The 14,213-nt window shown below is 34.0% G+C and overlaps 1 protein-coding gene across 6 annotated transcripts in view; it reads right to left on the reverse strand.

The window, feature by feature from the left end:
* The window catches only part of RICTOR (RPTOR independent companion of MTOR complex 2), an 89,082-nt gene that overhangs the window by 49,648 nt on the left and 25,221 nt on the right, over window positions 1-14,213 (reverse strand). For all 6 annotated transcript variants that reach the window (XM_081131305.1, XM_081131302.1, XM_081131303.1 and 3 more), the window contains 2 exons: window positions 4,125-4,189; window positions 3,242-3,373 (listed from right to left, as the gene is read on the reverse strand). In XM_081131305.1, the coding sequence (XP_080987431.1) occupies window positions 3,242-3,373; window positions 4,125-4,189 (197 nt within the window). The remainder of the gene's footprint in view (window positions 1-3,241; window positions 3,374-4,124; window positions 4,190-14,213) is intronic.

Below are 14,213 nucleotides of genomic sequence, written 5' to 3' on the forward strand. Positions count from 1 at the left end.
TTTCTATCTCTCTCTCTTCCTCTCTCTGAAATCAATAAAGATATATTTTAAAAAGCCTTCAAATAGGAAGGCAAAATAGAGGCATTTATAGACAAGTAAAAGATGAGAGAGCTCATCTCCAAAAACCCTACACTATAAGAAACAGTAAAGAAAGTTCATCAGATAGAAAGTGATCCAAGATGAAAGTGTGGAAATGCAAAAAGGAAGAATACTGGAATGCATAAATAATGTAGGTAAATATCAACAGCTGCAGTTTAAAACAATGACAATATTATCCTATGGGGTTACAAACATATATAGAAATAAAAAATAAAGGAATAACACAAAAGAGGGGAGAAGATATAAACTGTAAGAGGTTTCCTGCATTGTGCTGGTTGTAATAAAAATGACAGACCTTAACAATGTGAAGGATACATGTAATCTCTAGGGCAACTGCTAAAGACATTAATAGAAGAGAAAAAATTCTTGATTATTCCAATAGAAACAAAAAGGAGAAACACAAAAACAAAGGACAAAGAACAGATGTGACAAACAGAGTACAAATAGCAAGAAAGCAAACAAACTCAAATATATGAAAAACCTGATAGCTAGATGACAAACTCATATATATAAAATTACATTTAGATAAAGCCCAGAGACCATGTATATGAAAAATCACTAAACATAGTCTAAACACTCTAATTAGAAGACAGATGTCAAGCCAGTTTAAAAACAAAAAAACACCTATATGATGTTTATAGGAGAGAAATGTAAGAACAGAAAAGATAGAAAGTGAAAGAATGGGGAAAGGTATATTATAAAATCCTATGGAGAAGAAAGTTAGTGTAGGTTTAATGATTTAAAAAAAAAAAAAATCTTTATTAATTTCAGAGAGAGGAAAGGAGAGGGAGAGAAAGAGAGAGAGAGAGAGAAACATCAATGATGAGAGAGTCATTGATCAGCTGCCTCATGCATGCCTCCGACTGGGGACCAAGCCCGCAACCCGGGCATGCGCACTGACTGGGAATTGAACCCCGATCACCTGGATCCTAGGTCGACGCTCAACTGCTGAGCCATGCCCAGCTGGGAGGTTTAATGATTCTTATTACGAATGCAACAACAAAACTTCAAAATATATAAAGGACTGACACAAGAAGTAGAAAATCTTAGTAGTACTAATAGTCCCCTACTTGTTAAAGAAACTGAGTCCATAATCTTAAAACTCCTAAAAAGAAAACCACAGGCCCAGACATTCACTTGTGAATTCTACTAATCATGTAAGAAGAAAACAGTATGTATCTTACATAAATTCTTCCACAGACTATAATGAGGGCAAAACTTCCCTAGTTGTTTTATAAAGCAAACATACTCTTGATACCAAAACCAAACAAGGACATTAGAAGTATTGGCTTATGTTTTATGGAAAAACATAAGCCAATACTTCTCATGAACATAGCTGAAAAAATTTTTCACAAAATATTAGCAAACCAAATTCAGTTATACATGAAAAGGATGAGACATTATGAACAAGTGCTGTTTACTTCGGGAATGCAAACAAACAATAGGAAAAATCCTTTAAAATCTACAGCTTTCATAAATAAGAGCAAATACTGAACACTTTCAATCTGGGTTTAGGAGCAAAACAAAGTTTTCCACTATCGCCATTTCTAGTCAGTGCAATATTCTAGCCAATGCGATAAGGCAAGAAAAATAAATATATAAGGATTGGAAAGGGAAAAATAAAATGGTCATCATTTGCAATTAATGCTTATGTAATAGAAACTAAAATAATTTTTAAAATAATTAGAACTGAAAGTGAATTTAGAAAGATAACTAGATCAGGGGTTAATATACAATAAAAACCACAACACAGTTATTTTTCTATGTTAGTAAAAAAATTATGAAAAAGATTTAATTACATTAAAAAATAAAAATATATAAATCATAAAACTATACCTTAAATAAACCTAATAACTATGTGCAAGAGCTCTGCACAGAAAATTACAAAATGCTGAGAGAAATTAAAGTTCCAAATAAATAAAGGTTTGGATGATTCAACATTACTAAGGTGTAAACTCATCCCAAATTAACCTACGGCTTCAATGCAATTGCTATTAAAATCTCAGAAAGTTTTATGGAAATGTACAAGATGATAATGTAAAAGTAGATCCATATTTATCTGTTACCTGATTTACAACAAGAGTGACACTAATCTAAATGTGAAAGAAAAATCTTTTCAATAAATGTTGCTCATATTTATTGGATATCCAACAAAAATGAATCATTACCTACTGAAATGTATTAAGGAATAAATACTTTAGGAAAAAACATAGAATATCATCTTTCAAAGTTACCTAAAGCATTAAGTATAAAATAAATGACCTCTAATTGAATTTTACTAATTAATAAAAGTGAAAAGGTAAGGCAGACTGATTTGGAGAAAATATTCTCAACATGCATACCTGAAAGGAATCATACACAGAAGACATCAAGAACTCCTACACAACAAGATAGACAATCGAATATATAAATGAGCAAAAATCAAGGAGGACACCCAAATAGTCAACAAGCAAAGAAAAGGTGCTTAATGTCACTTCTCATCAGGGACATCCAAGTTAAAACCACAAAGGGAATTCACAATGAAAACCAAAAGGCTGTAATTACAGACTGAAAATAGCAAGTGCTGATGAGAATGTGGAAAGACTGGAACTCTCAAATACCGCTGCTAAGAATTTTAATCAGTACAATCATGTTGGAAAACTGTTGGCAGGATCTATTAAAGATAAATATAAACTTTATGACCTAACAATTCACTCCTATGTATATACCTGAGAGAAATGAGTGCATATATATGTCCATCAACGGAATTGTACAGGAAGTTCAGGAACGCTTTATTCAAAACAAATACTGAAAACAACTCAGAAAATCATCAAAAGAATGGAATAAATTAATTGTTGTCTATTCATAACATGAAATACGACACAGCAATTTTCAATATATGATGTTCAAGAACAGGAAGAACTAGTCTACAATATGAAAAGTCAGAATAATACTTATTACTGGTTGGAGACACAAGGAAACTTGAATGGGATGCTGAAAATGTTCCATTATCTTATTTGGTATAACAGGGAACTTGTTGTCTGTATCTGTAAAAGTTATCAGGCTTTACACTAAAAACCTGTACTGTTTATGGTAGGTATGCTAAAAATTAATACATAATTTTTAAAACATATAAAAACACAGAAAGCTCTTGGAAAATTACCTGGCTATTAAATAGTCCACTTTCAATTTAAGCACCTTCTGCAAAATACTGGAGTCTTGGATGAGATATCGAAGAGCTCGTAGCCCTGCTGCCCGCACTTCTTTTGCTTCATTCAATAAAGCTAACCGCAAGCTGTTTGAAAACAAACAAAAAGTTTTGCTGCACAAGTTTCAAACACATGTAAAATTATGGTACCAAATTCTTCCTCAGTTGAAATCAGCAAAACTACTACTTATTTTACACATATAAAAACCATTTGCTGTAAGCCATGAAATTTCACTAATGATAATTTTTCATCTGTGCCTCCTTGGTACATTCTCACCATTAAAGAAAATGCTATTGAGTTTTGTCCTACTACCTGTAGTTTATTTTATATAAACAACGGGACATTAAATATGCCTTTTTCAAGCTGTAACACGTATGCCACTATAACCTATTACTCTCTATCTGCCTACCTGCTTCCAATCCTCTAAAAAAAAAATCACTGGTTTAAACAATAAAAATACTTTATAATGACAGTAGGTACAGATTATTTATATCAATTTTAATTCCTAAGCATGCCAAAAAGATGGATTATTATACTAGAACGTTATGCCTCTATTAGTGGGCACGAGCAAATCAAGTTTGCCATTTAGAAGTTTAAATTGAAAAAGTCCAGCTTTTTTTCAACATTAGCTTTGGCTCTTTATATTTGATAATTACAAAATATCAGAACAGGATAACAAATAAAATTTTGGAAATCCTGAATTTTTCTAATGTTCAAACAATTGTTTCTATAAGATTAAAGATGAGGTGTTAACATTCCTAATTTTAGTTTAAAATTACTAAAATAGATACTACTAAAATCCAGAAGAGGTGAGAAAAGAAACTAAACTCTACTTACCAAATTATAATATCCTCATAGTTAAAACCCAATTTTTCTTCACTGTGGCCAATATCACAAAGAAGCTGTCAGGAAAAAAAACACCAAATATGTATTTGTTATACATTTTTGTCTATATACATTACTCTTTTAGATTGGAAAATAAAAATTTTAGAATGTCATTTTACAGTTCAAACATGCAGAGTTATTTCTATCATCTTATTGTCGTTTTATTACTTGACCTGCCAGTTTTTCATTTCTTGAATCCTCCTCTCTGGCCTTCATGTGAAAGAAGCAATTATTTTGGATTATTCTATTTTCCCCCTCAACAATTTTACCACTCTCTTCACGTAGCAAAAAGCTAACGATTTAAGTTCATTATCCTATTGGTAGGATCCTTGTAAATTTTCCTACCCAATTTCTTGTTTAGAGGCAAAAAAAGAAAAGATTCTAACAGAACAGTGTTGGGGATAAGAACAGAGTGCTCCTCAGATACTGCAGTGCTTTCGGAACACGATGGAGACTATACAAATGATCACTTTATGTGGTGGGAAAATGCTCTAGATATAGGTAATCAGGCAACGCAATTAAAAAGCTTTTCTTCACATGTATTTATCGAAAATGGTTTTACTGGTGTTCCTATAAAAATCTTTAAAGTTCTGAACTATGAGAAACAAAAGAGCTTTTAGACTTTCAAGAGTATGAATATTTTTTTGTTGTTATTTTTATTGTGTTTTGTTACCTAATGTAAGTACTTTAAAATTGAAAATAAAAATTTTTTATACATACATAAATTTAAAATAATAATGTAAGATTCCCTAAGCTTTGAGACAAGAAAAAAATTTCTATATCTCTAACAAACCAATTGCATACCCTAAATTACAAGTTAAATAAGCTATTAGTCATAAATATTATTTGCAAAAGGTGAAGAGCCCTGTATTAGTTTGTTAGGGCTGCTGTAACAAATACGACAGACCTGGTGCCTTAAACACTAAAATTTATTTTCTCATGATTCTGGAGACTACAAATCCAAGATCAAAGTGTCTTCACAGAGTTTCCTTGTTCTGAGGGCCTCTCTCTTTGGTTTGTAGATGGCTAGCTTCTCTGTGTCTTCATATAGGGCGTGGCAAAAGTAGGTTTACAATGTGAGTATGCAAAAGTTTATTCTTGTGTTATTATTTATTACTGTATTATTTTCCATACAAACAACTGTAAATCTATGTTTGCCCCACCCTGTATAGTCATTCCTCTGTGTGTGTCTGTGTCCTAATCTCCTTTTCTTATCAGGACACCAGTCATATTAGATTAGGGACCATCCATGTGACCTAATCTTACCTAAATTACCTCTTTAAAGGACCTATCTCCAAATACAGATATACTCAGAGGCACTTGGGGGTTAGGACTTCAACTAAAGAAATAATGGGGGTGTGTGCGAAGGGGTTACAATTCAGCCCATAACACTTCACCCTCACCTAACAAAGTAATACTGGCAGGCCCTTGCAGTGTAAAAGGTTTAAATGAATTGAGGGGAAACATTCTCAGAAGAGACAAAGAAAACTCAAAGAATTTACTGAAGAAATAAAATTGATAAACATGACCTGTTTCCTGTTCCCTAGAACCTAAATCAAGTGCACTGAAAAATTCCATTTAAAAAAAGTTTACCAAATTGGCGAGAAATTGTTTTTTAACATAATTATACCAGATAAAAAAATACATTGCTGATTATAAACTGAAAATATCTTGTAAAATAAACTGAAAAAAAAATGCACCAGGATCAGAAATTACTTTTGATGATTTATATTAAAATAATCTCACTGTGAAAAATCTTACTACAACTTTGTACTGAAATTATTTACATGGGGAGAGGGGAGGGAGTGGACATAAAAAAATAAATATCTGGCCCGGCCAGGCATGGCTCAGCGGTTAAGCATCGACCTAGGATCCAGACTGTGGTTTGAGTCCCGGTCGGGGCACATGCCCGGGTTGTGGACTCTATCCCCATTTGGGGGCGTGCAGCAGGCAGCCGATCTATGATGACTCTCCCATCATTGATGTTTCTGTTTCTCTCTCTCCCTCTCCCTTCCTCTCTCTGAAATCAATGAAGATATATTTAAATATGTATATACATATATATATATATATATAGTTCATTTGTTAACTACATTTATATATTGTTCATTTGTGCTAGAACAGCTAACTAAAAACATGCACACAAAATTTGCTCATTTTAAAGGATTAGAACACAAAAAAATCCTACACTTATCACTATTAAAAATAATTTAGTATTTATTTGAGATTTCTCAGCTATTTCAGATTACTAGCACTGTCACTATATAGTACTATATACTAATAAAAAAGAAAAATCAGGACTGTTTATGATTATAACCACAGTGTTAGGATTACTTAGACCTTGGGCATACTCTTAATTCATAAATTTCACAGAAAAATGAAGTTTAGAATTTGTTTATATAAAATATAGAGTTTTTTAAATGGGAAAAATGTTACTTTCTTAAAACAATGACTTATACATATCCACCGAATTTCTAGAGAGGCAATGTTTGCATTCTTCATCCACAGGAGTCACCGACGTTAAATGAAATGCTCTGAAATCCTAAAAATAGGTTATAAAGTTTTGTCCTATCATACTGGTTTCTCCCCGAAGTGTGTGCTTGGTTCTCATTTCCTGCATTATCTTTCTCACAACTGCCAAATATCCTTGAAAAAAAACACCTACAGATTCAGAGAACATAATTTCCCAATTATCCACCTTCCCAGACCACAAAGTATGTGACTGTTCACCATTTAACATTTGCTAGTTAGCAGTTTTGATAAAAAAGGTAAAACAAAATTTAAAGTTATTACTATGATCTCAAAAAACACAATCTAGAAAGTATTTAGAAAGAAGTATCATTTTCTGCTATCTAATATTCAAAGCATTTCAGTTGCAAGAAACATTTCTGAGAAAAATGTCCACTCAGCTGGAAACTGGAAAATCACAAGTAACTACTACAAAGAACAATTTACAGTGAAACATAGCATATTAGTCATAATCTGTGCCTATTTTTCAGGGATAGTAATAGATGTTAGGGTGTTGCTTTTAAAGGTGGTTAAATAATGCTTTCAAGTTGTTGCCAGAATTACAGAAGAAGGTTTATTGATCAGTCTTAAGTTAAAATATCCCTTTTGAATTAGAATTACCCCAAGCAGAGACTAAATTTTCTATACATACATAATTTACATATATCAGGAATAAGTAATTACAAGATATTAATAAGATTCTGACTTGCAATTATCAAATAAGTATGTTTACTTTTCATCACCAGTTCACCTATAGTAAGATTCAAAATATCAGGAATAAGAATAAATTATTTTAATACAAAATTCTTGTAGTGACTGACTCACTACCTTACTAATTATCACCTAATTTAAATAACCAAACCCTAAAGTACAAATAAAGCCCCTTAACTCTTACTCTAGGAAAAAGGGAGGCAGAAATAGCAAAAACCCCACTGAATAGGTGAGTTTAAACAATGGGAATTTCATCTTGCCTCAACTACTGAATGGAAGATGAATTATTAATTAATCTTAGATTTATTTTTTTTAAATATATCTTTACTGATTTTAGAGAGAGGAAAGGAGAGGGAGAGAGAGAGATAGAAACATCAATGATGAGAGAGTCACTGATCAAGCCCGCAACCTGGCATGTGCCCTGACTGGGAATCGAACCCCGATCTCCTGGATCCTAGGTCAACGCTCAAACGCTGAGCCACGCCCGGCCGGGCATAATCTTAGATCTTTAGGTAGCAGTTCCTTCACTACTATCTTAGCCACTACAGGTAACTTCCTATCTCCTGTACAAGTTTTTAAAATGAAATACTGCCTGCCTTATATCACTGAGGTTTGTTACATTAAGAATAAATCACTGCCCTAGCCGGTTTTGCTCCGTGGTTAGAGCGTTGGCCTGCAGACTGAAAGCTCCCGGGTCCATTACAGCCAAGGGCATGTACCTTAGTTGCAAGCTCGATTCCCGGCCCTGGCAGGGCACCCTCTGGAGGCAGCCAATTGATATATCTCTCACACTTTGGTGTTTCTCTCTCTCCCTCTCTCCCCTCATTCCACTCTCTCTGAAAAGGCAATGGAAAAAATATCCTCTGGTGAGGATTAAAAAAAAAAAAAAAAAGAATAAATCACTGATTATGTCTAGAAATCATTAAAGGCTTTTCAAAGTATAAAAATTAGTGTCATTATAGTCACTTAAAATACAAAATTATTAGACATCACTCACACTTTTCATTGGGATTCTGCTGCTCCCTATTCCACATATTTTTGTGCCTGTCACAATGCCTAGCTGAATGTGACCAAACAGGATCAGAATTCATGCAGAAGACAGAGAGGGCTACACTCTTTCTCCTTTTATGACTTAAAGCTGTAAAGATGATGTATCTTAGTCATTTGGAAAGTGTCTGAGAATGAAGATAACCGAAAAGAAAAGAGAGCTGAGAAACGAAGAGGCAGAATGCAGTTACCATTGTTCAATCACTGGGTTTTTTACCTGAAATTAGGACCCAACATTTGGTCTTCCTCATCACGAGAGCAAATAACTTTTTACTTTAGGTTAGTTGAATTAGGTTTCTTCAATTTGTTACTTATAAACCAACTTAAGTATTCAATATCATCAAAAGTCTACAATCATGAACATAACTGTTAAATTTAATTTTTATATAAACAAAACAAATATTACTACATAATATCTTATTTTTAAATGGGCTAATAGTTTTGATAACCTGTCACTGATTTATTTTGCCTATTAAAATCCATGTTCATCATCAATCAATTTATTTGTTAAAATTAATCCATATAATCCCTTATAAATACTAAAATACGCAAAGGGGGTTATCAACAATATTATATTCTGACAAAGTTAAAAACAGAAGTCTATTATAGATACAGACAACACTGTGGTGATTGCAGGGAAAAGGCAGGTGGGGGAAGGTGGAGAAGGGTATAGCGGGGATAAATGGTGATGGACAAAGACTAGATGTGGGGTGGTGAACACACAATACAGTATACAGATGATGTGTTGTAGAACTGTGCACCTGAAACCTGTATCATTTTATTAACCAGTATCAACCCAATAAATACATGAAAAAATAAAACAGAAGTCTAAGCCATCTCTAGATAATAAAAAAAATGCTTAAAAAATTAATTTTTAAAAAATACAATAATCAGTTAAAACTGGGCAATTAAATGCTATTCTCAGTTTACTCATATTGCTCTGAAGGTGACATGAACGGTGAGTTCTAAGTAAGCAACAGATAGAATAACCCAAACTTTTAAAAATCTTATCACAGAGTAGAATTCCATAGCATGATCTTTTCAAAGGGCAATGTAGAAGTAAGTTTTAAAATAAAAAGTACGAATGCTCTCAACTAAGCAATCATACTTTAAAAATTCTATACTGCACAAAAATGTGCACAAGAGTGTTATTAATGCATTATTTAACATAGCAAAAAGTAGGGAAAACATATTTAAACAGTGGGATGATGAAATAAATTATGGTATGTATAAATATGTATGCATGTTTGTATAAATATACATAGACAAGTATGTGTGGATATATACACACCCCTATCCACACATACATATGCAGCTTTCAGAAAGTAGATCTATATTTATAGAAAAGGAAAGGAATCTATGATATATTGGGAAGTAGGAAAAAGCAAACTACAAATCAATATATTTCACTATTTTATTTTAAAAAACTGTGCCTACACATATAACAATAAATAGTAAATAAACTAAGCACTACATTAAACACTTCTTTTTAACTCTTAATTCTCACCCCGCATGTATATACACACTTACAATCACACCAGAGGAGGGTAAATTCCTTTTGTGGTCCCCTCCGTAGAAGGGCATTTTTGTCAGAGTGGGGAGATGGATGGGAGCATGTGAGAAAGGACCTGCACTTTTTACTATATACTGTTCTGCACCATATTAATATTTTATATTTAGCTTATACTATTTTTGAAGTTTTTAAAAACAGGACAAAATAAAGATTCCTTTGGAGGTTTTCATATAAATATGTAAGATTAAATATAGAAAAATAGAACTTTTAGAGTATTAAAGAGTTGAACTATTTTCATCTTTAAAAACAGGTCTTTATGAGCATGCTGATAGTTTTAAAAATAGAATACTAAGATTATATTCATCAGCAGTCTGTTATACACATTACTTTATCTAGTGAAATGATGTCAGAAGGCAAGCATGGCTGTGTGACATTCACATGACTATAGGATCACGTCGCTAGCACCCTCTCTCTTCATACCTTAAAAGGAAGTTTAAATTCTGGAGATGAAGTCCACCCTATACAACATTTAGCCCACTGATCTACTAAATTAACTTAATCCTAAGAGCTGGGCTTATACTTAACAAAACAAATGCTAATACAACAGAAACTCATATTTAAAATAAAAATCTTCCCAATGTAATATAATACCTTTAATTAAACACTTGTTATGTGCCAGGCTTTGGGATGGAGAGGGATATGAGTAGAAAAATAAATATTAGCTATATCCTATGTTTCAGAAACTCAGTTTAATAAGACAGTAACCCACAACAAATAATAAAAGAACGGATAAAGACCAGCAGACACATATATAACCTGTTCTGAGAACACAGAGAAGGGTGACCAACTAACTCCTAACTAACAAGTCTCCTGGTATCATAATTATTTTTCTCATCTTCTTAGTCTAGACAGCTATTCTTATGAGATTTCTGAGAATTTCTACATTTTACTCTATAAGGAAATAAAAATTTTGTACGAATACCAGCTCTGAAATAGGTATTAATATTAATTATTAATTCAGCATTATTAATGCTTATTAATATTTATTAATCTAGCTCTCCAACAAAATGGAATTCAAAGACACATTATATTATGATTAAATTCAGTAAGCATTTATTTTGTGCTAAGCATTTGGAGAAATTTTATCTAAAGACATTTATTTACAGCAGTGGTTCTTAACCAGAGTCAAGTCTGTCCCCCACAAAACATTTGGAAATGTCTGGAGACACTTTTGCTTGTCACATCAGGTGGAGGTGTGCTACTGGCATCTAGTGGTTAGAGGCCAGGGAAGCTCCTAAACAGACAGCTTTCCAAAACAAATAATTATCTCACCCAATATGTCAATATTGCTGAGGTTGAAAAACCCTGTTGTAGTAATAGCTTACCAATCTGCAACTCGAGCTAATAAGCAGACTCATCTCCTTAAGAGTCAGCCAAAAAAACTAGAAAAGTGGAAAAAATAGAACACAAACCTAAAAACAAACCCCAGGTTGAAAGGCTGGGACCTTGCCTCTAATGGCAGCAAGATTACCTTGGAGTCCAGAAATCAGGCCAAGATTGCCTTGCTAGTTAGGGTCAGAGTTAGGCTGTAAGTTCCCTTTTATTTAATCTAGAGCTCATACTCTCCCCATTGTATCACCAAGAAGCCAAATCAGATTTTATCAAGTCCAATGTTTTGGACAGTTCCTCAGACCTTGACTCAAGATTTAGTCTCTTACTAGAAAACTTCTAGTAAGTTTGGTTATCTGGCTTTTAAATGCATAAATAATTTAAAACAGAAAATAAAGGGGCTGCTATAACCTAGAACTGGGGCCAGAGGGAAACGTGAAAATTACACAGAAAAGAACAAGGCAGAACAAAAAGTCCCAAAGCCTATGATGTTCATTACAAAGATGGGTCCCTCCACACTTTACACAGCAGTACAAAGGAGAGGGGAGGGGAGGGGAGGGGAGGGGAGGGGAGGGGAGGGGAGGGGAGGGGAGGGGAGGGGAGGGGAGGGGAGGGGAGGGGAGGGGAGGGGAGGGGAGGGGAGGGGAGGGGAGGGGAGGGGAGGGGAGGGGAGGGGAGGGGAGGGGAGGGGAGGGGAGGAACAAGGGGAGGGGAGGGGAGGAACAAGGGAAGGAGAAGGGGTGCCACAGGGAAGGGTAACAAGAAGGGATATGAAGGGAAAAGGGGAAGAAGACAAGAGGAGAGAGAAAGAGAGTGGAGGGAAGGAGGAAGGGGAAAAGAGGTAAGGAAAGCACAGGTCAAGGAGACCGCGTGGAGGAAGCTTAGTAAGACACTGCAGGAAAAACTCAAAGGCAGAAATGAGGAAATGAAGCAGGAAAAAAGGAGTGTAACCGAACCTCACCCCAGGCAGCCTGGGACCTACATAGAGATAGATGGGGAATAAAGAAAAAAAAGAGTCCAATAGATTCCTAGAAATAGATGTTTAAATCACTCCTATTGCAAAAAGTTCGATATGTACACTGCCCATTATGGTGAGTACCTACTAGCCACAGTGGCTATGGGCACTGGAAATGGGGCTAGTCTGAATGGAGATGTGCTATAAGAGTATATACACACCTGAAAAAATGTTAAATATCCTATATAATATAAAATATACTACTTTATACTAATTACATCAAATGATAATAATATGGATATACTGGATTAAAAATATACTATTAAAATAATTTCACATTTCCTTTTACTTTTTAGTGTCGGTACTAAAATTTTTTAATTGTTTGTGTGGCTCACTATATTTCTGCTCGACAGCGCCACTCTAGATTTTTAAGGCTGCTCTAGTGTCTGTAATGGTGCCAGAGTGAAGTAAGAGAAATCACTGCCATTCTTAATATCCATCCCCAGCTTTCAGAATCCTAGTTGTCAAGGATGTGAAATTACATATCTAGGTGTCACTCTGATTATGAACAGAAACCATGAGTTCAAACTGGACATAACCTCTATTAATTTTTTAATAGTTAAATCTAAGCAAGCGGTAAAGATTTATTATAGTTGGGTGAAGAATGGTGAAATAAAACTGTAGATTTAATAGAAGGGAGTGAACTCAGGAGATGCAATCTGCAACCTTGGAACAACTTTGAGTCCTAAAGACTTGAGATTATCTGACTATCACAATGAAGGAAGGTATCTGAAGATTTTTCATTACATTCATAAAAATGAAAACATACATAGGGATATTTCTGAAAATCCCTTCTCAAGCACCTAATTCAATGTTTTTGTAAGTTTTTCTAAAAAAAAAAAAAACCACTTTCTCATCCCTCATATAAAACAATTTTCTCATCTGTTATATAAATATAAATGCTAGAATATTCCAAAACTTCACTTAAAAAACACATGCATATATACTTGCTCCCCTATGAAAAAAGCTAACCAATTTTATATTTACTGTGCAACACGACCAACAAAACAATTCTGTTACATGGTGACTATATTCTCATCCCTTTTTACTTCTATAAAGTCAAACTAAATCCAAGCCACAGTCCAATTACTAGACAGGGGAAAATTAGAGATTTTACAGGGCTAAAACAATGTGACTCAAACTTTAATGTACACAGAAATTCACCAGAGAATCTTTGTTAAAATGTAGATTCTGATTCAGAAGGACTGCAGTGGGCTGAAAATAGTGCACGTCAAACAAGCTCCAAGGTGACGCCAATGCTGCTGGTCTGTGGTCACACTTAGAGCAGGGAAGGGGTAAGACATACAACTATTCCTACACTTAAAATGGAGCAGGGCAATTTATATTTAGTAAACTAAAATGGAAAAATAAATTTTTCCCAAAGGATCCATTCTGATTTCTATTTATGGCATCACTTCAAATAATAGGCATTTCAGTGTTTCCAAAAGTGGGCTCTCCAGAATTACCAGGCTCAGAAACATACCAATCCATCAAACTAGGGAATTCTTGGCTGCTAACAGAGATCAAGTCAATATTTATTTGGGATAAGGGCCCCTGCATTTATCTTAGGCTCTAATTGAGATCCAGAAAATGGGAATGGAGTATGAGGGAAAGAGAGAGGAAGTTCTACTATTGCTCTGGGAATTATGGTTATGTCTATGAAATGCAACATACACACATACTGATGTACAAAACATATTTATCATATATCATCAAATAAAAATAAGCATAAAAAGGCAAAATAAACACATCATTATATGAGTAATAGTGAAAACTGGATTATGGATTTCTCAGCTATTTTTTCTCTCTATTCTTTTCTGAACCTACCAAATTTTCTACAACAAGCATTTAATACTTC

Source organism: Miniopterus schreibersii (genome assembly GCF_964146895.1).
Source record: "Miniopterus schreibersii genome assembly, chromosome: 3".
In the NCBI taxonomy this organism is placed as follows: Eukaryota; Metazoa; Chordata; class Mammalia; order Chiroptera; family Miniopteridae; genus Miniopterus; species Miniopterus schreibersii.